General features: G+C 49.5%; 1 protein-coding gene across 2 annotated transcripts; it reads left to right on the top strand.

The window, feature by feature from the left end:
• The first annotated feature begins 300 nt into the window (after nucleotides 1-300).
• On the top strand, nucleotides 301-17549 carry spred2a (sprouty related EVH1 domain containing 2a). 2 transcript variants are annotated; one of them, XM_084440557.1, is made up of 6 exons: nucleotides 301-636; nucleotides 8919-9096; nucleotides 10351-10519; nucleotides 10717-10781; nucleotides 16493-16648; nucleotides 16762-17549. In XM_084440557.1, the coding sequence occupies exons 1-6, from the start codon at nucleotides 611-613 to the stop codon at nucleotides 17446-17448; spliced, it is 1281 nt and encodes a 426-aa protein (XP_084296683.1). In that variant the 5' UTR covers nucleotides 301-610; the 3' UTR covers nucleotides 17449-17549. The 2 variants fall into 2 exon arrangements, with proteins under 2 accessions (XP_084296683.1, XP_084296682.1); XM_084440556.1 differs by having other exon boundaries at nucleotides 8829-9096.
• The last annotated feature ends 6460 nt before the right edge of the window (nucleotides 17550-24009 follow it).

Raw genomic sequence — 24009 nt, 5'->3', positions numbered from 1 at the left:
TTGTATAGTGCAGTGCGGTATAGTGTAGTATAATTGCCGGCACTATGTAAAGTCTCATTAGATTTCCACTGGTTTAAAAGACGTCCAGATTGTCCAGATCAGTCCTGGTTCATTACTTGACTTGGACATCCCTTAAAAAATCCTCCACAGTCTGCAGTCCTTCGGGTCTGACGTCATCGCTTCCGCAACCCCCCTCCTCACCCCCTCCTCCCTTCCACCCCCCACCACCTCCAGTGTCGGTGGCGTTGGCTTTTGCCTACAGAATCCAACATGGAGTAACCAGAGATGGGGCTCGTACGGGGCCATCCTCACCGACACTCAACGCACGATTTTCAACAACCGCGTTTCAGCACGGGCCTTGGCGGGATTCGTCCTGTGGAGGTATTCCGGAGGGATTTACACGCTCGTGGGTGCGCTCGAGCCATTTAGGCGAAGAAGCGCCGCGAGAGACGAAAGAGAAAGAACAAAAACAAACAGCGAAAAAACGATTGGAAAACTCGGCTGCTACAGCGCGCGTGTGTGAACAAGGTGTGAGGAGCGAGGGCAGGAAAAAATGAAGACAGCACACTATGTACCCGCTGTGGGATGTTATTGTAGGTGAAACGAAAAAATGACAGAAGAAACACACCCAGACGAGTAAGTAGTCTGTAGAGGGCTTCTTAAGTGGTCTTTTAATCATACGTATGCATGCTACAGCCTGAGTTGTTATCTAGTGCGCTGCTCCTCTGCATGGTACTCGATTGACATGGATAGAAATTAAGATCCACGTTTTCCCCCAAATTGAGAATGCTTTGTTACATACGAGAATGATAGCGGACAGAGGCGCGGGGCGGCTGGGCCCCCTCGCCCTCCTCACTGAGCGAATAGGCTCCTCTGGAGAGGTGGAGAGGGAGGGACGAGGGGGAGGGGTTGAATCGGAAACATTTTGTAAAGGGATTTGCGGTGAATAGAGTTTCTAAAATATACATAATGGAGCGATTTGTTGTCCCAACGTTATAGAGGCGTCAGAAACAAACTTTCCATGACGTTTGGCATGTAAATGATCTGAGTGCACACTCCCGAAAAAAGATCCTCCGTTTGCATTGTGACGTTGGTGGTTAGAAAGACTTTCTTTGTGGAGGACTGATATGCAATATCCGCCATTTCTTTTCTTGAATCGCTCTAATTTGCATACTGTCCTTCATTCATAAAAATACGAACAGCAAAGGCCGATGGGGTGCGCGTGGCGTTGGCAGTGACTCGGATATTTAAGCATAATATTTCTAGGTAGGATAAATATGAGTGCCTCTTTGGCAAGGCTGTTCTGGCTGAAATCATAGTAGGCTAGTGTGCGTGTCCAAATGACTGCAGTCACCAAATGACAGACAGCGCAACATGCCATCCACTTTATTCTAACCCGATGTGAGCTATTAAATGTTTCTAGATAGGCTACACCTCCCTGAAAACATTGCTGGGGGTAAGCAATGTGCGCTGTGATAGGAATCTAAAGGGATGTATTGTCTTTCAAATGCACACACTAAGCGAATAATGTTTGCCATTGGATTTAATGGCATAGACTGTTCACTGGTGGGGCAGTCCCTCACAATATTGGTATTTGGAAATGTACATAACACTTTGGGAAATCAAAATGGATAATCATGAATAGGAGTAGGCCTATGTTATTTTAGTGTACAGATTGAGCAACAGACTTGCCACTGCTCATAGCTTCTTGTCCTTTTTCAAGTTCTTTATCCTTGCTGTAAAGATTTGGCAATCACCCATGACCTGAAGGAGAGGGCTATCTTTTCTTACTTTGATTTATGGTTGACTTACACACCCTTGCAGGTAAACACATGACTCATGGCCGTACAAGGAGATATAATAGTTTGGGCTTGTGAAATGTTTACCCAAACTGAAAGACTGCAGGAAGAAGCCAGTTACTCCAACACGTAACCTTTGAGGGAACTGAACATTAGAAAGGTGGGCACGTTGAGTTGGAATGAAATCCTGTCTTTGCATGTGTAAACAAAAGGATTACGTGGGACGCCTCAAGACCTTGGATGATATCACAGGTTTGGGTTCCCTGCAGTGACAGGGTGGACGGATGATATCACAGGTCTGAGTGCCCTGCAGTGACAGGGTGGATGGATGATATCACAGGTTTGAGTGCCCTGCAGTGACAGGGTGGATGGATGATATCACAGATCTGAGTGCCCTGCAGTGGCAGGGTGGACGGATGATATCACAGGTTTGAGTGCCCTGTAGTGGCAGGGTGGATGGATGATATCACAGATCTGAGTGCCCTGCAGTGGCAGGGTGGACGGATGATATCACAGGTTTGAGTGCCCTGTAGTGGCAGGGTGGACAGATGATATCACAGGTTTGAGTGCCCTGCAGTGGCAGGGTGGACGGATGATATCACAGGTTTGAGTGCCCTGCAGTGACAGGGTGGAGCTACACTTTGTAGATTCCAGATATTTACAGTACAAAACTAAGACTCTCTGTTGATCAGAATGCAATATAATCTGCAGCAGGTCTCCCGAGCCCCCCTTCTACATGGGTGCCCTGGGTTTTCTGATTGTCTGGCTACGACCCTGGACCATCCCAGTGTTTGTCTCCTCACGCACTGGATGAGTTGCATTCAAACGCTCAGGCAGGAGCCTAATGGCGGGGCTCTGGGTGAACAGCCACCAGGTAGTCTACAGATAGCGACAGCCTGGGCTTGAACACCCTGGCAGAGGTAGTGGTTTGTATGTAAAAGTCACTTAATTGCAGTGTTACTCGCCATCTGCTCAATAAGCGCATTCCGTCCATGTTCCCCCTCCTCCCCTCTGTTCCGGGGATGGCGGGGGGTTATAGAGTGGGTAGTTGCATCGATCAGGGCGATGATGCCCCAGAACCAGCCAGCCCTGAGCTGTCAATAGTGCCACAGAGGGGGACAAAATGGAAAGTGACATTGAGAGAAAAAAAAAGGGGTCAACGTTACTGTCCCTGGCTTCCCAGGTTTATTGGCTCAGGATCAATTTCATATCAGCCCTCCCTGTTTTTCAAGCTGTCAGGGCCTCAGCAACTTCAGAACGTAGCAAAGAGGGGATGGATTGAAGTATTGCAAATAAATAGTTCCAGTCGGCTATGTTGCTGTAAATGTTTTTGCTTCAGCAAAGACCTGGGCTTTGCTTAGCGACATAAGAAGTCTTCATTGAAATGTTTCATAACCAACTAGGAAGTTTGATGCATGTAAATGTACTAGAAACTATGTGTAACTCTGCCTTAAATATCTGTATGGTTATTTACCTTCATGATGATGACAACTTTGATGACAACTTTGGAGCTTTCTCCATGTTCAGGATATTTATTTAGAAAAAATACCAACATTTTGGAGGTAACTCACGGGAAAAATGGCGTTGGCAACGTGACATGGCTAATGGCAGATGGATTTCCTTTACTGCAGTTCAATAGTGGCATCGCATGAGTCCCGCGCTCTTCCTCTCTATCGACTTCGCCACAGACCTGCTCACGTTTCGGATATCTGTCGACGAGGGACCGCATGCATGCAAAAAGCACACAGGGTCACCGAGTGCCTTTTCCCCCCTTGTTGTGGTTGACTTGGTTAAGAGCACAGTCACTCTCTTTGTGACGAGGGAGGGAACCCATTCAAATGTTTGGCAGGGGACGAGCGAAACGCCATCTGCTCCGGTTCCCTGCTGATATTGGGAACTGAGATCCTACCATTTTGTGTGGGGACAATGATGATGATGTCATGAGCAAGTGTGGGCCAGTAAACTACCTGAGGTTACAGTGTGCTGGTCTTGACTCTCGGGAGGGAGGTGCTTCCACGAAAACATCCAACCAGTGAGTCTTCTTCGGCATAAGGTTAGCAGCACCACTGTTTTTGCCACATCAATGGGAAGTGCGCCCCATTTTCAAAGAACCACTTGATGTTGTGCCAAGTTCTGCAGGGGCTGGATAAGGAGTTGTGTTGAACGGTGAGGTAGTACAGATGGTAGTTTGAGAGTTTCACAAAATTCAATGGGAATGCCATATTTCGTACCCCAACATGCCCTTCACCTACGCCTGTTCTTCCTGCTGGTGAATGGTGTCCTCAGCTTCTTGTTACCAAAAAAAAAGATTTGAAGATAACCAGCTCACTACTTTGAGGTTTGGTCTTGTGTGCACTCAGGCTAGTCCTAGACTAAAGAATATAGATTTATTTACCATTGAATGAGCTTATTCGTCCGACAGCAGACTTACTATGACCTGGGCCACTGGCCCTGAAAGTTGTTTAATTACAACTTTGCTTTGAATGTGTGTTTGTGTGTGTGTATGGGGTTTGTACACAGGCAAAGTAAGATTAGGGAACTCTTAGCACACTTTTTTTTTTTATCAGCAAAATGATGCAGAGTTTGGAGCCAGACTGAAGCCTTTTGATCTCGGTCATCAGGGTTTGGGTTAGAGAACAGCCACTGAAGCGCTTCTTTTCAGGGTCTGGAGAGAACAGCCATGAAAGCACTTCTTTCGATGAACAACGGCGCCTAATGAGTTCAACAGGCAAAGCTAACCAATGCCACTTTTGGAATTCTCAATCTGTATGCAAATGTATAACAGTTAAAATGAGTCACTCGGTACAAATTGTTCCCTGTGAACGTGTATGAGGACTAAAATGAAAACCCCTAGTAAAATATATATTTTTGGAAAGTCGGTTTTGGTAATCCAGAGGGGGTTTCTTCCCAGTCTGTAGTAGCGGTGGTAGGATGTGTGTCTGGAGTATATTAATAAAATGCATTACTGCCCTCGGTCTGCAGTGTAACCACCAGGCATGTGGTCGGTAGCCACAGATTACATGCTTCTCATTTTCTATCCAATTTCGGCTGCCAACCACACAGTGACATCTTCATCCTGAATTTAGTGTACCTTCCGTATGAAGGTTCCCACAACCAGCGACGACTGCACAGGCTGTTCGAAGATGGGCCTGCAACAATACCTCCGTTAGTAACCTGTCCTTTCCTACCTACTCATCCTGGTCTCTTGAGTATTGACGACCCCGTTACTCATCCTGGAGTATTGATGACCCGTTGCTCCTGTCTTGTGGTTCTTAGACCAAGGGTGTAATGTCTCTTGCACTTCCAGGACATGGAAAGTGCTCCATGTAAACTTTGTTCGAGGCCCAGAGTTAAAAAAAAAAACAACAACTAATGTCTGTGCCAGTTTTGATGACCTGTGAGAGAGAAACAAGAGCTTGGGGGGAAGTTGATGAGCTGTCCTGACTGGGAGCTGCTGGAGAAGGAGAGAGGGAGGAAGGGGAGCTGCTGGAGAAGGAGAGAGAGGGAGGGAGGGAGGGAAAAGAAAAAGAACTATTGATCACCTCTGGTCTTCTATTCTGAGCGCGGGATGACATCATCCTTCACACCTACCTGTTGGGCTGGGTTTTTTGTACGGTACACTGTAAACCTTCCACCTTTGACCTCGGCTCTTTATGGGCCTGTCAAAGTTAGGATACCCGGCACACACGCGCCCCCCCCCCCCCCCCCCCCCGATAAGAAAGAACGCCGGAGCTGAGCAATATCCAACCTGCCTATCCTGACAGGCGCAGAGCCCACAGTGAAAGCCTCGAATGTGTACTGTGCTCCGTGGTTATACAATGCACTGCACACACCTTGCCCGATAGGCAGACTTCAGTTCCGGTTGGGCCAAATGCCTTTCGAGCTGTAGGCCTATAAGGGCTCCTGTGTTTGAGGAAATTGGCTAGAGCTGGGTTTGTTAGCGTAGCCTAGCCCCTCTCTCGATCTCGGCGTCTGGGTGTAGTGGTGGTGACGGGCTCAGGCCCACGTTACCCCCCCCCTCCGTGTCTTTCGCCTTCTTCTTCTTCTGAGGAGGAGGAGGAGGATGGAGTGTAGCTGTGTGCCACTGCAGGCTGCCGGCGAATGCGGAATGGCTGCCGGGCGATGACTCATGCTCCACACACACACACACTCGCGCGCACACACACACACACACATGCATACATACACAGATACAGTACACTTTCTCGCTCTCTTTCTCTCTCAGACACACACACAAGCACCATCTGTTTGTCAAGGAGACTGAATCATACGTTGCGTGGGGAAGCACTTTTTGAGCGAACAGCCTGGAAGGCAGGCGGCAACGGCTTCAGCCTCGCTCAGGGCTGATTGGGATGTTGCGACGTCGCGCGCACACAACGGCGCTCTGTCAGCGGAGAGACCATGAGGAATTTGTGACCGTGGCAACGGGGATGTAGGAAAGATGTCTGGTTATGAAAGGCAAGCATTCGCTTCTTTTTTTCTTTTTTTTTTTCTTTGCCTCTTCCCTGTTCTCTTTCTGCCATGTCTACCTGTCTTCTCTTGCTCCTCTCACAGTCTGTGGAGATGTTGCCGGAGGGGCCGGTCCTCGTGACTGACTTGGTTAGGATAAGGTTTTGTTTTGGCTGTGGGTGAACAAGATGACAGGCAATTCCTGCCTTTTACAGGCGACAGTTTAGCGGCCTATAAAACCCGCGTTCTCGGCTCTACTGTGCGATCATAGGTGAGCACGTACGCTGGGCGCCCAGTTGAGCATTATGAATCATCCGTGTGAGGGTCCGTGTATATCAAGGAAAACCAGATCGACCGCTCCACGTGCAAAAGGCGAGCGTTCAACGGATTGTTACTTTACCAGGGTTTGGTTTGCGTGGACGTGTGGTGTGTATGTGGTCCACTGTGTAATGTCTTGTCGCCACATACATGTGCATGGTGTGCACGAATGCGTCTGGTTGTGAGTGCGCGCGTGTGTGTGTCAGAGAGATGTGGTAGAGGGGTGACCTCTGCAGAGTGAGAGGAATTACTCCCCTCTTAAGTAGGTCCTATCATGGCCGCTGCATTCCAGGGGTGTCAATAAAACCCAAGCGTAGCCTATCTCATTGGGGTGGGTTGTGAGTCATCCTTATTATGATATCAAATACTGCCTGTGATTCAGGTTATTATTCTTTTTTTAATAGTAAACTATTACTTCTTTTTTTTTTTTACAATAAATGATTGACATGAAGCCCACTGGTGGGTTTTTTCAACTATTTAATACATTACTGCTCATTTGTAGCCTACTTCCTTTGTGGTTTCTCCTAGATGGGGTGGGGAGGTAGTCTGGTTGTCTGTACCTGTGTGGAACATGCATATTTTGTGGCCTGGCTGCATGTCTGTCAGTTACCACGCGCGTGCGTGCGTGTGTGTGTATGCGCGCTTGTGTGTGTGTATGAGCGCTTGTGTGTGTGATTTGTTTGTGTGGGAGTATTGTTGGAGGTGCACACCATCACTAATATTCTCTGCAAAAGCCAGATGGCCAGTTTACCATGTTAGAAGCCAAGGACACCCTGGAATCTGTCATTGGCTGAAAACATTTTCCATTACATCAAATGATCATGTATAATACAGCTTAATACCCTTGTATTGAACCTGAGGTTCATAGTAACATTGATTACTCGATCACCCGTAGTGTCACACACAACTGCAACACTGGCAGTGATGTCTGCCAGTTAATCTCGGGGGCTGTTTTAATAGTGCTAGTTTGTGTCTTTTCAAAGATGGCAGAAGGTGAGGTGTTGATGCAGGGAATGTTCACAGTCCATCTTCATAGCACAGATGTACAGTTGACTCATAACGCTCATTTTCTTTTCTTTTTTTCTTTTTCTTTTTTTATAGTTCACAACATTCTTCCATCTTGTGGCCTTATGTTGGAAAAAGTAGGTTTTATTCTTGTCCGCCATTTTGTTGTCAGTGCTTTGTGCGTTTACCATGCAGAGCAGGTCCACTGTTGTTGTTGTTGTTTGTTTATATCAAGCTACTCTTAAAGCTGCAGGATGTATGATTTCTGTAGATTTCAAACATTTAAATATTGGTACATGGCTATGATAAATCGAGAGTGATAAGTGATTGAGCTCCTCTGTGAAAATGGCATCTTTGTAGACTTTGTTTGGCTCTGCTACAGCAATTATAATAATTGTTATAATTTGGTGTTGGGTCGTAGCCTGGCTCCAGCCCAGCTGAATCTGATTTTCTGAATGCGATTCTGAGTCTGTAAATGCTCTCGTCCAGAGGGATTTCTCAGTTGGAATTCCAACCAGGCCAATCAGCATCCTTCCCATCCGATGACCGAATTAAACTGCGCAACGTGATTGGTTGGTTAGGGGATGAACTAATTGCTGTGGTCTCCTTTGGCAACGCCCATCTCGGAAAATGTCTGCAATGGGAGCACTTCCAGACTGAATATCGAAATGAAACGAAATGGAAATCCAGTCTGAGTGTCGGGCTAGTCGAGCATTAAAAATAAGCTTGGAGCCGTGGCCACACCTACTTCATAGCAGGCGCGAGTGAAGGGACTCGATTGGCAACACAGGGCACTCTTCTCTGGCCTTATGGGTACCCAAACCTGCAAACCGTGAATTTTCTCTCATTGCTAATTTGTAGCTAGCTCATAGCTGGTATGTGGTATACGTTGCAAAGGTTACATGCTGCAGCTTTAAAATCTATAATAACTGTCAGTCCAGATATGTTTGTGATCGGGATTTTTGCTCCGAGTGGGTCGACCTTTGCTACATCAAAGCCATTACCCAGACAAGGCAGGTTCAGACCATAATTTGCCCCTGATATCTTTATGCGGCCACTCCCCCAACCCCCCCCACACACCCACACACACTTATCTAGTGTCTCTTTCTTTTTTATTACTCTGTATCCAGTGTTTCTCTCCTCTAACCTTTCTGTACTTTTCAACTGCTGAAACGCCAAATTTCCCCCTAGGGGAGGCGGGGGCGGGGTCAATAAAGTCTCATCTCATTTTATGCTCTAATCATTCCTTATGTACAGTCCAGACCAGTCCCCGGCCTGTAGAGTCCCTCTGCGGTCACCCCACCCTGCTAACCGACCGGCCTCTCCGCCTCTCTCGCCCCGTCGCAGTGACAGCTACATCGTGCGCGTGAAAGCGGTGGTCATGACCCGGGACGACTCGAGCGGCGGCTGGCTGGCGCAGGACGGCGGGTGCCTGAGCAGGGTGGGCGTGTGCAAGGTGCTGTCGGCCGAGCTGCTGGGCTGCAGCGGCTTCCTGATCTACGGGGAGCGCCTCAAAGACAAGCAGGTGGGTCCCGAGCTCGCGCCGATGTACCGCGGGAGATTCGTAATCCGGGCCGTCGGTCGCCGTCGTGTAAACTCTCTCCGCTCGTTGTTCTGCCCGGAAGAGTCCGTTTGCTCTACCTGTCCTCTCCTGGGTCCAGGCAGAGTTAAGTGTGTTAGGAGCAGGGTTAGTGTGTGAGGAGCAGGGTTAGTGTGTGAGGAGCAGGGTTAGTGTGTGAGGAGCAGGGTTAGTGTGTTAGGAGCAGGGTTAGTGTGTGAGAAGTAGGGTTAGTGTGTGAGGAGCAGGGTTAGTGTGTGAGGAGCAGGGTTAGTGTGTGAGGAGCAGGGTTAGTGTGTTAGGAGCAGGGTTAGTGTGTGAGGAGCAGGGTTAGTGTGTGAGGAGCAGGGTTAGTGTGTGAGGAGCAGGGTTAGTGTGTCAGGAGCACGGTTAGTGTGTGAGGAGCAGGGTTAGATGTGTGAGGAGCAGGGTTAGTGTGTGAGGAGCAGAGTTACTGTGTGAGCAGCAGGGTTAGTGTGTGAGGAGCATGGTTAGTGTGTGAGGAGCAGGGTTAGTGTGTGAGGAGCAGAGTTACTGTGTGAGCAGCAGGGTTAGTGTGTCAGCAGGGTTAGTGTGTGAGGAGCAGGGTTAGTGTGTCAGCAGGGTTAGTGTGTCAGTGTTAGCGTGTCAGAGTTGGGGTGTGAGGAGCAGGGTTAGTGTGTGAGGAGTAGGGTTAGTGTGTGAGGAGCAGGGTTAGTGTGTGAGGAGTAGGGTTAGTGTGTGAGGAGTAGGGTTAGTGTGTGTGGAGCAGGGTTAGTTGGGGTTAGTCTGGAGTAAAACGCCACAAAACATGGGCATATGGGCGGAGCCAGCGCCTGCCTTTCAAATCCAGCTGTATTTGAACATAATGTCATCAGGAGCGTATAGTGTAGCTAAATGAAAAACTCATCCAGCTCAGAAAAGAACACAACTGTAGCTAGCCAACTCCGCAAAGGGAGTCCAAGTAGCCTAAATCACACTTTATGTGCCAGATATGTTACAGACAGCTCGCACGAATGTAGGACTCGTTAACAGTACTTGAAAAGTGAAAAGCTGCTGCGAGTGACCAATCAGAGGCCAAATCAGTGTCCCCGCACAGTCCACTGTCTGCGCGGGCCAATCATCCTCCGCGTACAGTCCTCCCATTGGTCTCCGCGAATATCACCGTCTTTTCCCAGTTCTGGGTACTCGTATTACTTTGGGGTTAACCTCCGTGTTCTTCTCCATCCTCTCGTCTCCTAGGTGATTCTGGAGTGCTTCCTGAAGAAGGACCTGGTCTACACCAAGGCCACGCCCACTTTCCACCACTGGAAAGTCGACAACAAGAAGTGCGGCCTGACGTTCCAGAGCCCCGCCGACGCCAGGGCCTTCGACCGCGGCGTGCGGAAGGCCATGGAGGACCTGACGGAAGGTACGTGTGTGCGGGGAGGGACAGCTGTTCCCTAATGACGTTGAATGATTCACAACTCACTGACTCACACTTTGGCCTCTAAAATGCATCTCAATATTCAGCGTTGCTAGAAAAGGAACCGGAGCGAAAGCAGAATGAGACGAGGGCGAATGTCGCTGGAGTCGTCGTAAACGTCTTGCCCTGTCTTTGCTTCCCAGGATCGACCACCTCCTCTTCAACGATCCAGAACGAGGCCGAACTGGGCGACGACGACGTTTTCACTGTGAGTCCCGCCACTGTCCCTCACCCCCCGTCCCCCGTCTCCCACTGTGCTCAGCTGGTGACCCAGAGACCCGGTCCTCTTAACGCGTACGAGAGAATCCATCTTTTAACGGTCGGCGGTGGTCGGCGGTCGGCGGTGGCCAGACCTCGAGTCGCTCCCGAGGACGGGACGTCCCCGGGCAGAGTCCGGCTTCTCTTCCCTCTTCTTCTTCTTCTTTCACCTCCGCCGATAGCCTTTTCGTTTCCTTTATTTATTTATTTTTGAAGTGCGTGTGAAGATATCCCCCCCCCCCCCCCCCACTCACACACAAAAAGTAAGGAGGCGGTTATTTTTGTTCGGGCCCCGGCCTGTTTGGGGAAGAGACGGCCCTTTGTTCGGGAGCAGAGATGGCTGGTGCGATAGTAACAGGCGGCGGGGGGGAGGGGGGGGGGCGGAGGAGGAAGGAGCGGGGAGGAGGGAGGAGTGAGTGGGGGGGGGGGGGGGGCAGGTATCCTGTAGTGTTTTGACCAGACTCCTCTCCCTCCCCGACGCCTGGCATTTGGTCTTGTCGCCGTCACAGGAGATGAGGAGCAGCAGGCGGGGGTCGCGGGGTCTCTTCCTGCCCCCCACTCCCCCTCCGGTCCCACCCCCCCCACCACCCCCCACCCCCCCCTCCTGTAAAACTATCATTAGCAGCTGCTTCCTAGCAAACTGCCTCTGTGATTTAACACCAGGGGAAGGGGAGGGGTGGAATGGAGGGGGAAGGGGGGGGGGGGTTGGAGGGAAAGCCTTGTGTTGTCTCTCGGTCTATCCCTGTTGAACAGTCTGGAAGTGCCGTCTGTGGGGTTTGGCCAGTGTTCTCTCTCTCTCTCTCTCTCTCCCTCTCTCTCTCTCTCTCTCTCTCCCTTTGTGCGGCTGATGCTTCTTTCAGCTGTGTTTTTGAAACTGGATTTCTGCAGATGGGGATTTTCGCTGGCCAGCGATTGGATTTATAAAGACCATGTTTTAAAGCGATCTGCCTCGAAGTCGCTAAAATAATTCTACAGTAAATGCCGGCAGACGATCCCGTCGCCCGCCCCTGCGGAGTGAGCAGACTAGGGAAGGAGGCGTGTTAAGTTCCCTGTGCTGCTCTGGTGATGCTCTGGTTTTAGGTCAGTAACCAACACAGCTAAGATGACCATCAGTATGTCTCACCTGAGAGGTGAGAAGTTCAACACTACCCTCAGGAGACCCTCAGACGAGCCTGGATATCCATGTGGCGCTCACACACACGCACACGCACACACACACACACACACACACAGATATTCTGAGGCGCTAATTCGTACGGGTATATGTACGGGCAGACAGATAAAAAGGGAGGGAATATATCTAGTCGTCAACAGGAAGTGGTCTAGATCCGGCCCGGTTCTCTCAGGAACGACACAGGAAGTGGTCTAGATCCAGCCCTGTTCTCTCAGGAACGAGAACAGGAAGTGTCCACCTTCGAGGCAGTCCTAACCTTGACTGGTGTGATCATCCTGGAGACCTATCACCAAAATGCAATGACCAAAGAGAAGAGATAACAAGTTGTAGCCAAGTAGCCTACAGGCAGATGCCCATTTCCAAAAGGGAAAAGCACAACAAAAAATATCATCGTCGGGCCAGACGACACATCTGTGTAGCAGAGCGCGTTCAGGGGCCTAGTGTTCCTCCACATCACCCGCCACCGTAGCCGCTACGTCACGCTTGTGAATAGTTCTAATTTCCCAGGGAGAAGAGGGGCGACGTTACATGAGTCATAGCGCCGCATCTGCAGCGTTAGAGCCTGTCGGCCGAGCGGCGCTGCCTGGAACCGCCGCGTTCAGCCAGCCCGCACGCCGCTACTGTAGCTAGCCGACACGCTAAGAGCTCGGCTCTGAGGCGCAGCAGCGCGACGCAGCTCGCCGTATTCCGCTTTATAACGGATGTATTCGCCTTATTCACCTCAGCTGCCATATTGGTCAGTCTGATGTAATTGGGGGTGCGGATGCGGAAGTGCCGCATTGCCTTCAATGTTAAAAGTTCACTGTAAAAACACCACTTCAAGAACCGAAATAGTCAAAATAACAGGCTGAATACATTATCGGGGTTACAAACTCATCATTACCAGACTCTGATTGTTTTTCACTGCCGTTGTTTTCGCGTTTGGAAATACATGGAGGTGAATGCAGCTGACGGCTAACTGGCTCATTCATCTCCATGTATTTCCAAACGCGAAAACAACGGCAGTGAAAAACAATCAGAGTCTGGTAATGATGAGTGTATTCAGCCTGTTATTTTGGCTATTTCAGTTATTTATTTATTTGAAGTGGTGTTTTTACAGTGAACTTTTAACATTGAAGTCAACGGGCACTTCCGCATCCGCACCCCAGACTGACCAATATGGCTGCCAGGTGAATAAGGTGAATTGTAACGTGTGTATAACACGCCAGGAGTATTTCCTGCGTGATAACAGACGACTTAATGTGCTAGGAGGGTTTCTGAGCAGCTGTGACGCTGTCACGATGCCGGGGCTGAATTATCTGTGGTCGTAGCTTATCATTGATAGCTTTGTTTATGCTAAGATAAATGTTCTGTTATGTCTTAATCGGTTCCGTTGTTGTGTTGTGACAAGAGGTCCTTCTGAGTCAGACTGAGTTATTTATATGTGATGAATACAGTGTAAGCATAGATGAGCGGCCAAGTTTCTGGTTTGCCATTGTGGTTGGCCATTGTGACTTCTTGTTTCTGGGTTGGGTTAGTGTTAGGGTTGCCCTAACCCACCCAGAGAAGCATGCATGAGATTGAATGTGTCAAATATATTTCTCTGAAGCTCAAAAGATTAGAACGGCCCTATAGTTAACCCCGCTGTTCGGAAGTGCCGCAAGACTGTATGGCACCAACGTTGTCAGACTCCTCGATATGACCTCTACTCTGTGGGTAATAATAGAATAGTAGAACATCTTCTTAATGTGTTTCCCTCTCTGTTACCTACATCCTCTGTTACCTACATCTTCCATTACCTACTTCCTCATGTTACCTATATCCTCTGTTACCTACATCCTTATGTTACCTACATCCTCTGTTACCTACATCCTTATGTTACCTAAATCCTCTGTTACCTACATCTTCATGTTACCTACATCTCCATGTTATCTACACCCTCTGTTACCTACATCCTCTGTTACCTACATCCTATCTCTTGATGGGAAGCCCAGGTCTCGCGCTGGCTTCCTTTTTCGGTTCTTTTTTTTCTCTCCCACCCTTCCGATGTGTGATGGCTTCAAAGAGGGAAAAAAACGGGGCCTAGCGTGTCGTTTCCACAGGATGTCCAGTCCAGGGGAAGAGGTCCGTCAGTAATCTGTCACTGCCTGCCTGTTTACATAGCTGGCCCTACTTAGAAAGAGGCAGGTCTGCTCAAGGGAACGTGGCTAATTCCCCCTTCGCTGCAGATCTCTCTCTCTGTCTCTCCCCTCTCTCTCTCCCTCTCTCTCTCTCCCTCTCTCTTTTTTATTTTGGAATCGAGCTGCATTCCCTCATGGCCCTCTGAGGGGGGGGGGTCAAATTGTAGGAGATGGGATCCGTCTTGGGGGGGAGAGGGCGGGGGGGGGCTGCCTGAGGGACACTTTGCAAGCGCAGAGGAGGAGGATCGAGGACAATGACGAATGACCTTTACCCTACCCTCCCCCCCCTCCCCCCCATGGAACTAGAACAATATTAGTCGAGAGTAAATAAGGCACTCCCTGGGATGATGCAACACTTCCTCTCTGGAAGGTCCTGGGTGACTGGGGAGATTGGAACAGACTGTTGGAATGTGTCCTTTGGACCTTTTATGGGCTCGGGTTGGGGGGGGGTATTTGATAAGGGTGTGTGGGGGGCTCAAACACCTCACACTCACCCCTCACACACCTTCTAGGGGGTGTCTAGTTGTACCTTTTGGGTATTGGGGTCAGTGTGAATGGCCACTATATGTGTGGATGAGGCCAAGGGTAGTTTTAGAATCGCCAGCTGCTGCGAGTTCCATTCCTGTGTCTGGTCTGGTCTGGAGGCTAAATTGATAATTAGCTCTGCCACAAATACACCCCTCAAACTACCCAGCCACAGCAATCATACTCTGCACAAGAACACACTCTCATGCACAAATATATCCCTTATGCATGCATTCAAGTGCACACAAACACACACACACACACACACACGATTGGGCTATTTCCTGTGCTGTAGTAGGCCTGTGTGTGTGTGTGCTTGTGTGCGTGTGCGCGTGTGCGCGTGCGTGTGTGAATAGTAGTAGTCCTGTGTGTGCGTGCGTGCGCAGGCGTCTGTCCGTCCGTGTGTGTGCTGGGGTGATGGTGGCAGTTAGTCTGTAATTACCTCAAAGGGCCCCCAACCCCCCGACCAGATGCAGCCCCACTGCCTCTATCTCCTGTCCTAATTCACTCCCGGGCCCAGAGATGATGAAAATCTCCAAACACTGCTGAGGTATGCCTTTGAAATCAGAGGCGTGCCACACATCTCTATCCCAATCAACACGCCCGTTGGACCGCTGCGCCTTTTGTGATGAACACGGGCAATTTAGCCTTTTTGCATTCCTCTCGCTTTGCGCTATTAAGAGTTCTCGGGAGCGTCACACTCCCCCCTCCTCGAAGCCTGCCGCGGAGTAAATATCTGGACGGGGCCTGTGTTTGTAATCATCTCCATCAGATGGGGGCCCCTCAGCTATCCTGGGAAGCACCGCCCCCCCCATCCCCCGCCCGCCCCTTCAACCTTAACCAAACTCCTGGCGTCGCCCACAAGAGGGAAGACGCCGTTTTTTTTTTTTTTACGTTCGGCCCCCACAGACGCGCTCCGGAGCTGGCTGGACGCAGTCCGATCCGCTGGGGCTCGGCTCTCCCGAAGCCGGCAGTAGCGAACGGGCGTCGCTAGTTTTGAGATCGGCGGGTTTGGGGTGGTGGGGAGCGCGGAGGCGGCCTCGCGGGGGCGGCGTGCGCCATGGTGACACAGTAATGTGGTGAGACTCAGGGGGATAAAAAGGGGGGGGGGGGAGGGGTTTGAGTAAGGCCTGCCCCCCCCCCCCGCCCCACATGAAAGCGTTGCCTTGTGCCGGCCTCCCCGGTGACGCAATCCACCGCACTGCTGGTCCTGCTCACCGCTGGAAGGCTGCAAGTCGTAAGCCTGAGCTGGGATTCATTTAACCTACCCTCAATAAAAAAAAAACAGGGAGACTTCAGAACAGTTTTTTACCACTCTTTTGTTCTTGAAGGCATTCTTTTCTTCTCGCCCCCCCACCCCCCCTCCTCTTCTTCATTGTTGCTTAATTGCATACAGAAGTGGGGAGATTTGAATCGTTGCCATAGCGTGCTCCTACCTTAGCGACGGCCCATTGAGCGCGCGCCGCACGCGGGCCGGTCGCCATGTGGCGCGGCCCGATGGGGAGGCCGGATCTCGTGCCCCGCCGGAGCGACCGACGTTATCTCGCCGACTTCCACGCTCCGGAGAGAACCGCCGCCTCCCTGCTCGTTCCCGCGCGCTCCTTTCCTCCTCAATCTTACGGACTGATTGTGGCGTCGTAATTGCTTCAGAATGGTTGTCGGAGGCTTAAGGAGAAGGCTTAACGCTTCTGAAATCTAGAAAATAACTTTTCTCACGCAACATTTGAGTGCGTGGAAATGCTGAAGGTACCGCGGGCCTAGTCGGAGTAGCCTGACCCTGACCTGTCTCTCTGCGGTCCCCAGAATGCCACTGACAGCTCCTCCAACTCCTCCCAGAAGAAGGAGGCGCCCATGCAGACGCCGGCGCCGCCCAGCTTCTGCGAGCCCCGCCGGCACCACTGCATCCTGGGACACTTCTACGACCAGCACAGACCATCGGACCACTACTTCTTAGATCAGGTAGGTGCCGTGAAGGTAGACCATGAGCTGTATGTTGGGGATACGCGTCAATATCTAGAGAGATATAATTTTTGTCGTCTTTTTCTGTGGTCCCCCCCCCCCCCCCCCTGCAGTCGGTGCCCATGTTCCCGCGCCACGTCAGCTTCCAGGTGGAGGAGGAGGAGATTGTGCGCATCAACCCGCGCGAGCGCACCTGGCTGACGGGCTACGAGGACTACCGGCACGCCACGGCCACGCGCGACAAGCTCATCCAGCCCGAGGAGGCCTACGTGCACTTCGCCAAGAGCGAGGCGCCCAAGCACGACTACACCTACCCCTACCCGCTGGGCTGCGACGCGCAGCAGCACGTCCGGGACGCCAAGTCCGGCTGCGTCGGCGGCCGGGCGGGGTCGTCGGTGGTGACGTCACAGCCGCGCGCCCTGCAGCCCAAGGGCAAGAGGCGGAAGGAAGACGGCGAACGGTCGCGCTGCGTCTACTGCCGGGACATGTTCAACCACGAGGAGAACGGGCGCGGCCGCTGCCAAGAGGCGCCGGACCCGGTCCAGACGTGCATCCGGCGGGTCAGCTTCATGTGGTGCGCGGACAGCCTGCTGTACCACTGCATGTCGGACCCGGAGGGCGACTACTCGGACCCGTGCTCGTGCGACACCGGCGACGAGCGCTTCTGCCTCCGCTGGCTGGCCCTGGTGGGGCTGTCGCTGCTGGCCCCCTGCATGTGCTGCTACGCCCCCCTGCGCGCCTGCTACCGCTGTGGGGTGGCCTGCCACTGTTGCGGGGGCAAGCACAAAGCTGTGGGCTGAGGCCCCGCCCCCCTCCCCCGCCCCCGGCTCGCACCAGCACCAGCGAGGAGAGAGGAGAGGAGAGGAGGTCGGAGCAGCAGAGACTCGGGACCGGAAGGAGGGTGGCCTCTTTTGCTTTTGTTTTCTTTCTTTCTTTTTTTTTCTTTTTTTCTTTTTTTTTGTTTTTGTTTTGTTTGTCGCGTCTCTGCGCCAAATTCCAGACGGGAAAACAATTGGCTTGTCTGATTCTTTTTCAGAGTGGACGTTTTTCTCAGTGGAAAAAAAAAAAAAAAAAAGGTTCCCGTTATTATTATTTTTGTTTGTTTTTTGTTTTCTGTTTTTGTTTTCTAGGGGTACCCTACGGCTTCCACGTCTTGCATTACAAAGACTAAAACAATGAATATTCATTTATATATAAATATATATAAACAGGTACTTTATATTTTTACACATGTGTTTTAAAGGCTTGAATATTTCTTTTTCTCGGTGTCGTGTGAGGTCAGAGGTCAGGGCGGGCGACGTCTCCCTCACCGCGGCTCGCCAATCGAAGATCAAGCCTGTTCCCTTGTGTTAATAGAGGCACTTAAATCAACTGTGATCATGTTTGCCCCCCCCCCCCACCCCCACCCATCAGCCAATAAAACAAAAGAAAGGAAACCTGACCTTAGACCAGCGTTTCCTAATCTGTTCCTTGAACGACCCCTGGCCAAAAAGATTTCAAATTAAAATCCGACTTTCCCTTAATTACGAAAATGGCAAGTTAACAGTTCAGTTAATGCAAAGCTGCTTGATCAATCAGCCAGAACAAAAGCTTGTTTGGCGTGGGGTACTTGAGGATTAGAAAAGGAAACCCTGCTTCAGACTCTTAATCTGTAGGGTAGAGTGTGCTTGTGTGTGTGCGCGTGTGTGTGTATGTGTAGTATGTGCTGTTCACATGTGTATGAGTCAGTGCACATGTGTACAAGTATGTGTGTTTCTTCCGATGTGTGAAAAGGTCTTGAAAATGGCATGGGCAACAGTGTGTATCAGAATACTATTGTTGTGACTTTTACTAAAGCCAAAATGACAGAATAGCTAGCAGCGTTTATATATAGAATCTATTGATTATTAGTCAGTGATTTAAGAGAAGAAAAAAAATCAATCAACTTTTTATGACAGCAGAGAAGAGCAAGCCTTAGGTGACTTTTTATTCAGTTGATGTAATGTTTCACATGTTTAATAATCTTTGATAAAGTTTTTATTTATTTCCTTGCTAAATTTAGACACCAGCCTAAGGGACCGGAGGGTTCATTGTCCCGTTTTAAACACAGCCAGGAGAAAAGAAGGGGCTTTTCCGCCTTTTGAGATGTATGTCGTCCACTCTACAGTGTCAATGGTGCTTTTTGCGTTCTTTTTGTCCCCCGCCATTCAGAGGATACTCAACCACGCTAACTTGTCAGGGATTCGCTATAAATCTTCAGTCAACTTAAGCTCGGGAGAAACCAACAAGCTGAACCTGGTTTCTCAACACCCCCCCCCCCCCTCCTCAATTCCTTTAAGAGAAAAAAGAATCTGGAAGGTACCCCAGAATGCCAGCCCAGTCAGGGTGAGGATTCACCAGTAGTCGCTAGTTGGCGGATGAGGGAGCGGATGAGAACGTGTCTTGTGTACAGCACTTAGAGGCTCTCTCTTTGCACTGTGAAAACAGGGGTTCGTAAACGTCTCTGGCTCTGTTCTTTTACTCAGTATTAGCCTACGTTATACGTTACAACCAGTGCTGGTGGAGGAGGGAGTCTCGTGTTTGTTAGCCAATCAAGTCGTCAGTCAGGAAGATGTGTGCCCGAATACGCTACAGAATGCTTATACGCAGATGTGTACGCAAGTATGTATGTATGTATGTACTGTATAATAGGTATGTGTGTGTGTGTGTGTGATTGTGTGTAAGTACACGTATGAATGTAGTGTGTGCATGTTTGTGTATCGCAACAAAAACCAGCCTCAAATTGATACCACCCTGTAACCTTACCTCACGGGAGGAACTTTCAAGGTTTATCTTTCTCTGTACGAAGCACAACACTAATCTGGAAAACCTTATGAACAATGCGCAAATTGCTGTGAAGTGCCCGATCTCGGCACTGATGTGGTTAAAAGACATTGTTACTGTATATTGCAGCCATACGTAAACAAATCATAACCATTCATGTACCAAACAATGTCTGGGGTTCTATGGATGATGCTATTATGGTGACAAGGGTTGCAGGCTCTGTACAAAAAGCTGTTGTTGTGTCCATGTCTTTCTCTTTCCTCTCTCCCCCCCCCCCCCCACAGCCCCCACCTCTCTGCTGTGTGTTCCTGTTTGTCAAGCTTTGCAATAGCCTACTGTTGCCATTCATTGTAGAGAAGATCCAAGTTTTATTTTTCTATCTGTGGTAAGAAAAGTTAACCAAAAGCAGTTTGTCTGTTTGGTGCAGTGTGTCTAGCTCCTGCACACATTTAACTATTAAAGGAAAGTGCCTGAAGCATCCTCTTCATTTATGTCCATGTATACTTCAAAATAATAATTAATATGTTTAAAAAAAAAAAAGAAAAAAGAGTTGAATTGATTGGTTTGTCTCTTTTTCTTTCTTTTTTTTTCTTTTTTACAATATGCATTTTTACCTCTGTAAAAAAGCAAAAAAATATATCAAGTGTATGATGTACATTTTAAGTTCTATTTTTTTATTGTTTCTAATATGATGGACACGACTCTTGCTTTTAAAAAGAAATGAGGAAAGAGAAATTGAGATCTGTACAAATGCCAATACATCATATGGAAACTAACCAAAGCATGGCTTGGATAGTACGTACTTTCCAGTGTGTGTGGGTGTGTGTGCGTGCGTGCATCTGTGTGTGTGTGTGTGCGTGCGTGCATCTGTGTGTTTTCCTGCCTTTTTCTACATTCTCGGTGTATTTGACAGTATCGAGGTCTGGAGATGAACCACAGAGCAGCATCTCAGAAACATGCAGGTTTATAGCGTTCATCATGAAGCCGTGGTTGTTTTTCAACAGGCCTCCCAGTGTAGCAGGACTAGGCCGCTTCCTCAGCCCTCCTCCAGCACCGAGGGGAGGCGGGGTGCTGATCAACCTCGTGCTACTCGCTCCCTGTCCCATCCTGCTGGAACAGGGTAATCCATACATGGGGCAGGGCACAGCCCGAGGGGCTGTGTGTGTGTGCGCGTATGTGTGTGTGCGTGTTTTTTTTTTTTTTTTTTTTGCATAAGTGTGAGCATGTTTCCTAGACCCATGTGAGTGTGTGGGAGAGAGAATGGGAGACGGGGGAGAGACAGCAGCCAGATCCTGTCTTTGCTCCAGAGCCCCCCCTCCCCATCCCCATCCCCTCCCACCTCCTCCTTATCTGTCAAGACTGAAATATATGCGTTCGGAGTGAGAACGGGTTCACGGGTCTGTACGGCACAAGCCGCCCGAAAAAGACGAGGTTGTTTTGTTCTACGACGACGAGTCTGTGGAAATGCATACGGGAGACTGTCAGGAGAGGGGAGAAAAGAATGCCCCTTAAGGCGCTGGCCGGCCATGGAACCCAGCGACTGCAAATAGTATCAAACTACACAACATGTGCAAACATTTAAGGCATACTTTCTTCTAATGAGGTCACTTTTTTCTTTCCCCCCTTTGAATCAGCGTTTGAAGGAAAAGGAAACCAACACTTTAAAATGCTCTTGCTTTATCTTAACATGTAGGCCTATATGCCGAGTGTGACAATTAATTGTATAGGTTGATTTTATAAATATCTTAAGATACTGCCTGCCTCCAGATGAAGGAGAGATATTCAAGAGAAAGTCCCCTTAAATTCAATTGGTTTCGAGAGTTTAGTTCAACAACGCTTGTGCTTGTTGTCCCAGTCATGTGATAGAGGCCTACATTTGCAAGATAGACCTACATTCGCAAGGTCTTGTGCAACAGTGTGCAGGTATTATCAATCAAGTCAACAAGACAGAATATGAAGACATTGACACTACAGCATATTCAATCATTTTCATAAACTGACAGCCAGCTCTGGCATAATTCTTATTAAGTTTCCCATGACTAGGTAGTCTGGGGCCATTCACTTTGCTTTTTACATCCGGTCTAAGGCTAGGTTGGGTCCACCGGATACGCCTAGGAATCAGGAATCGGCGGATACAGAAACGGTGCTCTAAAAAACATCAATTAAATTTCTAATGCAAAACTGCTGTAGTGGCTTCAAAGATGTATCCGGATGATCCGGCAAGTTTCTTCAAGTAGGCCTTCTTGGAATAATCTCGTAACGACAGAGCAGATATAACCCGATACAAAACCGGATACTCGACAAATGACCGGAACCAGTTTTTGAGAAGGCGGGCTCTAGACTGGATCTGAAACAAATCCATGGATACAAAATCCGTGATGGAAACACGGCTCTGCTCTCCCGAGGAAACTCTGGTGACGCGAGGTTAGTGACTAATTTACATCCATGCTACGCATGAATCAGACGCGTTATTCGAGGAAAAGCAAAATAAATCAACTTGTTTAGAATCGCACAGAAGGGCGCCTGACATGATTCATACGAAATGCATAGAGGCGCGCATGCAGCGAGCATTGAGCAATTCCCCTGCGCGCCCGCGTGCCGTGGAGCCAGCAAACAGCATGCTACTAGCTAGCTAAATTAGTTTAATCTTGAAGCTTGTAGAGTAGTACGCCTACCCACTTATTTTTCATTGACACAGACAGATTATACACACTTATTTGACGACCACAAATGTAGTAGGCTAGCCTAACTGTAAAAAATCTGCAATTTAGCTATTCGCCTACTCATCACTACACCCTTGACGTGTGTCTATCAGAAAGCCGTCATGAAGAATACTAAATGTTTTTAGTACATTTTTTACTGAAATCTTTTGAGTAAAATCTATCTTCTATTTATCTTTTAGCTAGATAATGTGTAACAATGCTTGTAGCACTGCCCGGCGCAGTGGAATTTGACCAAAGGAGATACATTTTTCAATGAAGAAAAATGAAGAGCACCCAAACATAAAACAACAACAAAACACTAGTAAAGTTGTAAAAGTATATTTCATGGATTTTACGGTCAACAAGGTACAATTAGACAGTGCACTATTTTTTGTTTTGTTTTTTTGCTTGACCTGATCCTGGGGTTGACAACGGAGAAGGGTGAGAACCAAGCCTGTCCCACATCAAGTACGACCCTGGACGGGTGTGGTGTCAGGGCCTCGGCATAGCTCTCATTCTGACTTGCTGGGCCTCTGTAAACAGACCAGCGTCTCCTGACTCCTGTCCTGACCGGTCAGTCACCATGTGAAGCGGACACATGACCTCAACCTCAACACAAGGTATGTGGACTGGCGTGTGTGAACCTTGTGTGAACCTGTGGGAATGCGTCCTAATGGCCTTTTCAGCCTGGTGCCCCTCCGACTTAAGTAAGCCGACTGTACGATGACAACGTGGCGATGTTGAAGCAGCGTTGTCGTTTATCTCCAATGACAACTCTGGATTTTGAGAGTTTTGTAGGCGGTTGATGTAAAGTCTTACCGTCTGCAGGTATAAGCATGCGCTGTTCAGCTACTACTCGCCCTTGAAGGCCAGAATTCAGATATTTATTCTCACCTGGTCATCAATTAATTCACAGAGGTGATTATATATTCAGTTCACCATATGAATCAACGCCACACAATAGACTTAAAGCCATAGATGTGTTTTTGGCCCTCGGCGACTTGAGTAACTGAATGGCCCTGGCAACAGCTAGGCCTAGGTACCACGCCGTTGGTTTTCGGAAATCTCACTACTTCCTGTCTGCGCCCCCCCCCCCCCCCCCCCCCACCGCTTCCAGAGGATGCATCCTCCCAGCGGCGGTGTGCTCGCGCCGGAGCCCGAATGGCGGCCACGCCCCTGGCTCCAGTCCCGTCCCCTCTCTCGGCGCTGGCCGGGGAGCTCGGGGCTTTATTTGTGTACCGTTTCCTCATCGGTGGGAACATTGCTGGGACACGCATCAGGATGTTATTGTGCACATATGACAACAGAGAGGGGGTGGGGGGGTCTGCGTCCTCCGACAGGCGGGGAGGTGGGGGGGGGGAGGGTTTCCTACCCTGGGCAGGGGCACAGGAGAGGAGAGGGGGGCAGGAAGGAGAGGGGTGGGGGGGTAGGAGGGAAGAGAGGGCATTGTCTCCAGCAGCCCCGCTGTGTTTTATCACCCAGCTCTGTCGGCGCGTCCGAGACGTGGAGAGCGGCCTCTAAAAGAATTGATCGATTGCGTTCGATAGATATCGAGGGGCGGTTCGGAAAACGCCTCGGGATTTCCCCGTTTCACGAGTCGAGGGTTGTGAGAAAGGTCCCTCGAAGATTACGGAAGAACTTGAGGCGCCTCTACTCACTTGGGCAAAGGGACGGTTTAAAAAAAGAAGTTAATCTCACGGCTCAGTTAAGCGTGACATTTCAGAAATGTAGTCACTTCTGCGACGTCCTCAGTCGCTTCAATAATGCCCTTGCTCCACAAACCAAGCAGCATACCCAATAGACGTGGACACAAATTGTAGACTTATGGCTTTCGGTGTTGGACAGCCCAAGCCCACA

This window comes from Borostomias antarcticus, assembly GCF_949987555.1.
Source record: "Borostomias antarcticus genome assembly, chromosome: 7".
Taxonomy (NCBI): domain Eukaryota; kingdom Metazoa; phylum Chordata; class Actinopteri; order Stomiiformes; family Stomiidae; genus Borostomias; species Borostomias antarcticus.
The sequence above is the reverse complement of the archived record's forward strand: the minus strand, read 5'-3'. Positions and strand labels throughout refer to the sequence as shown.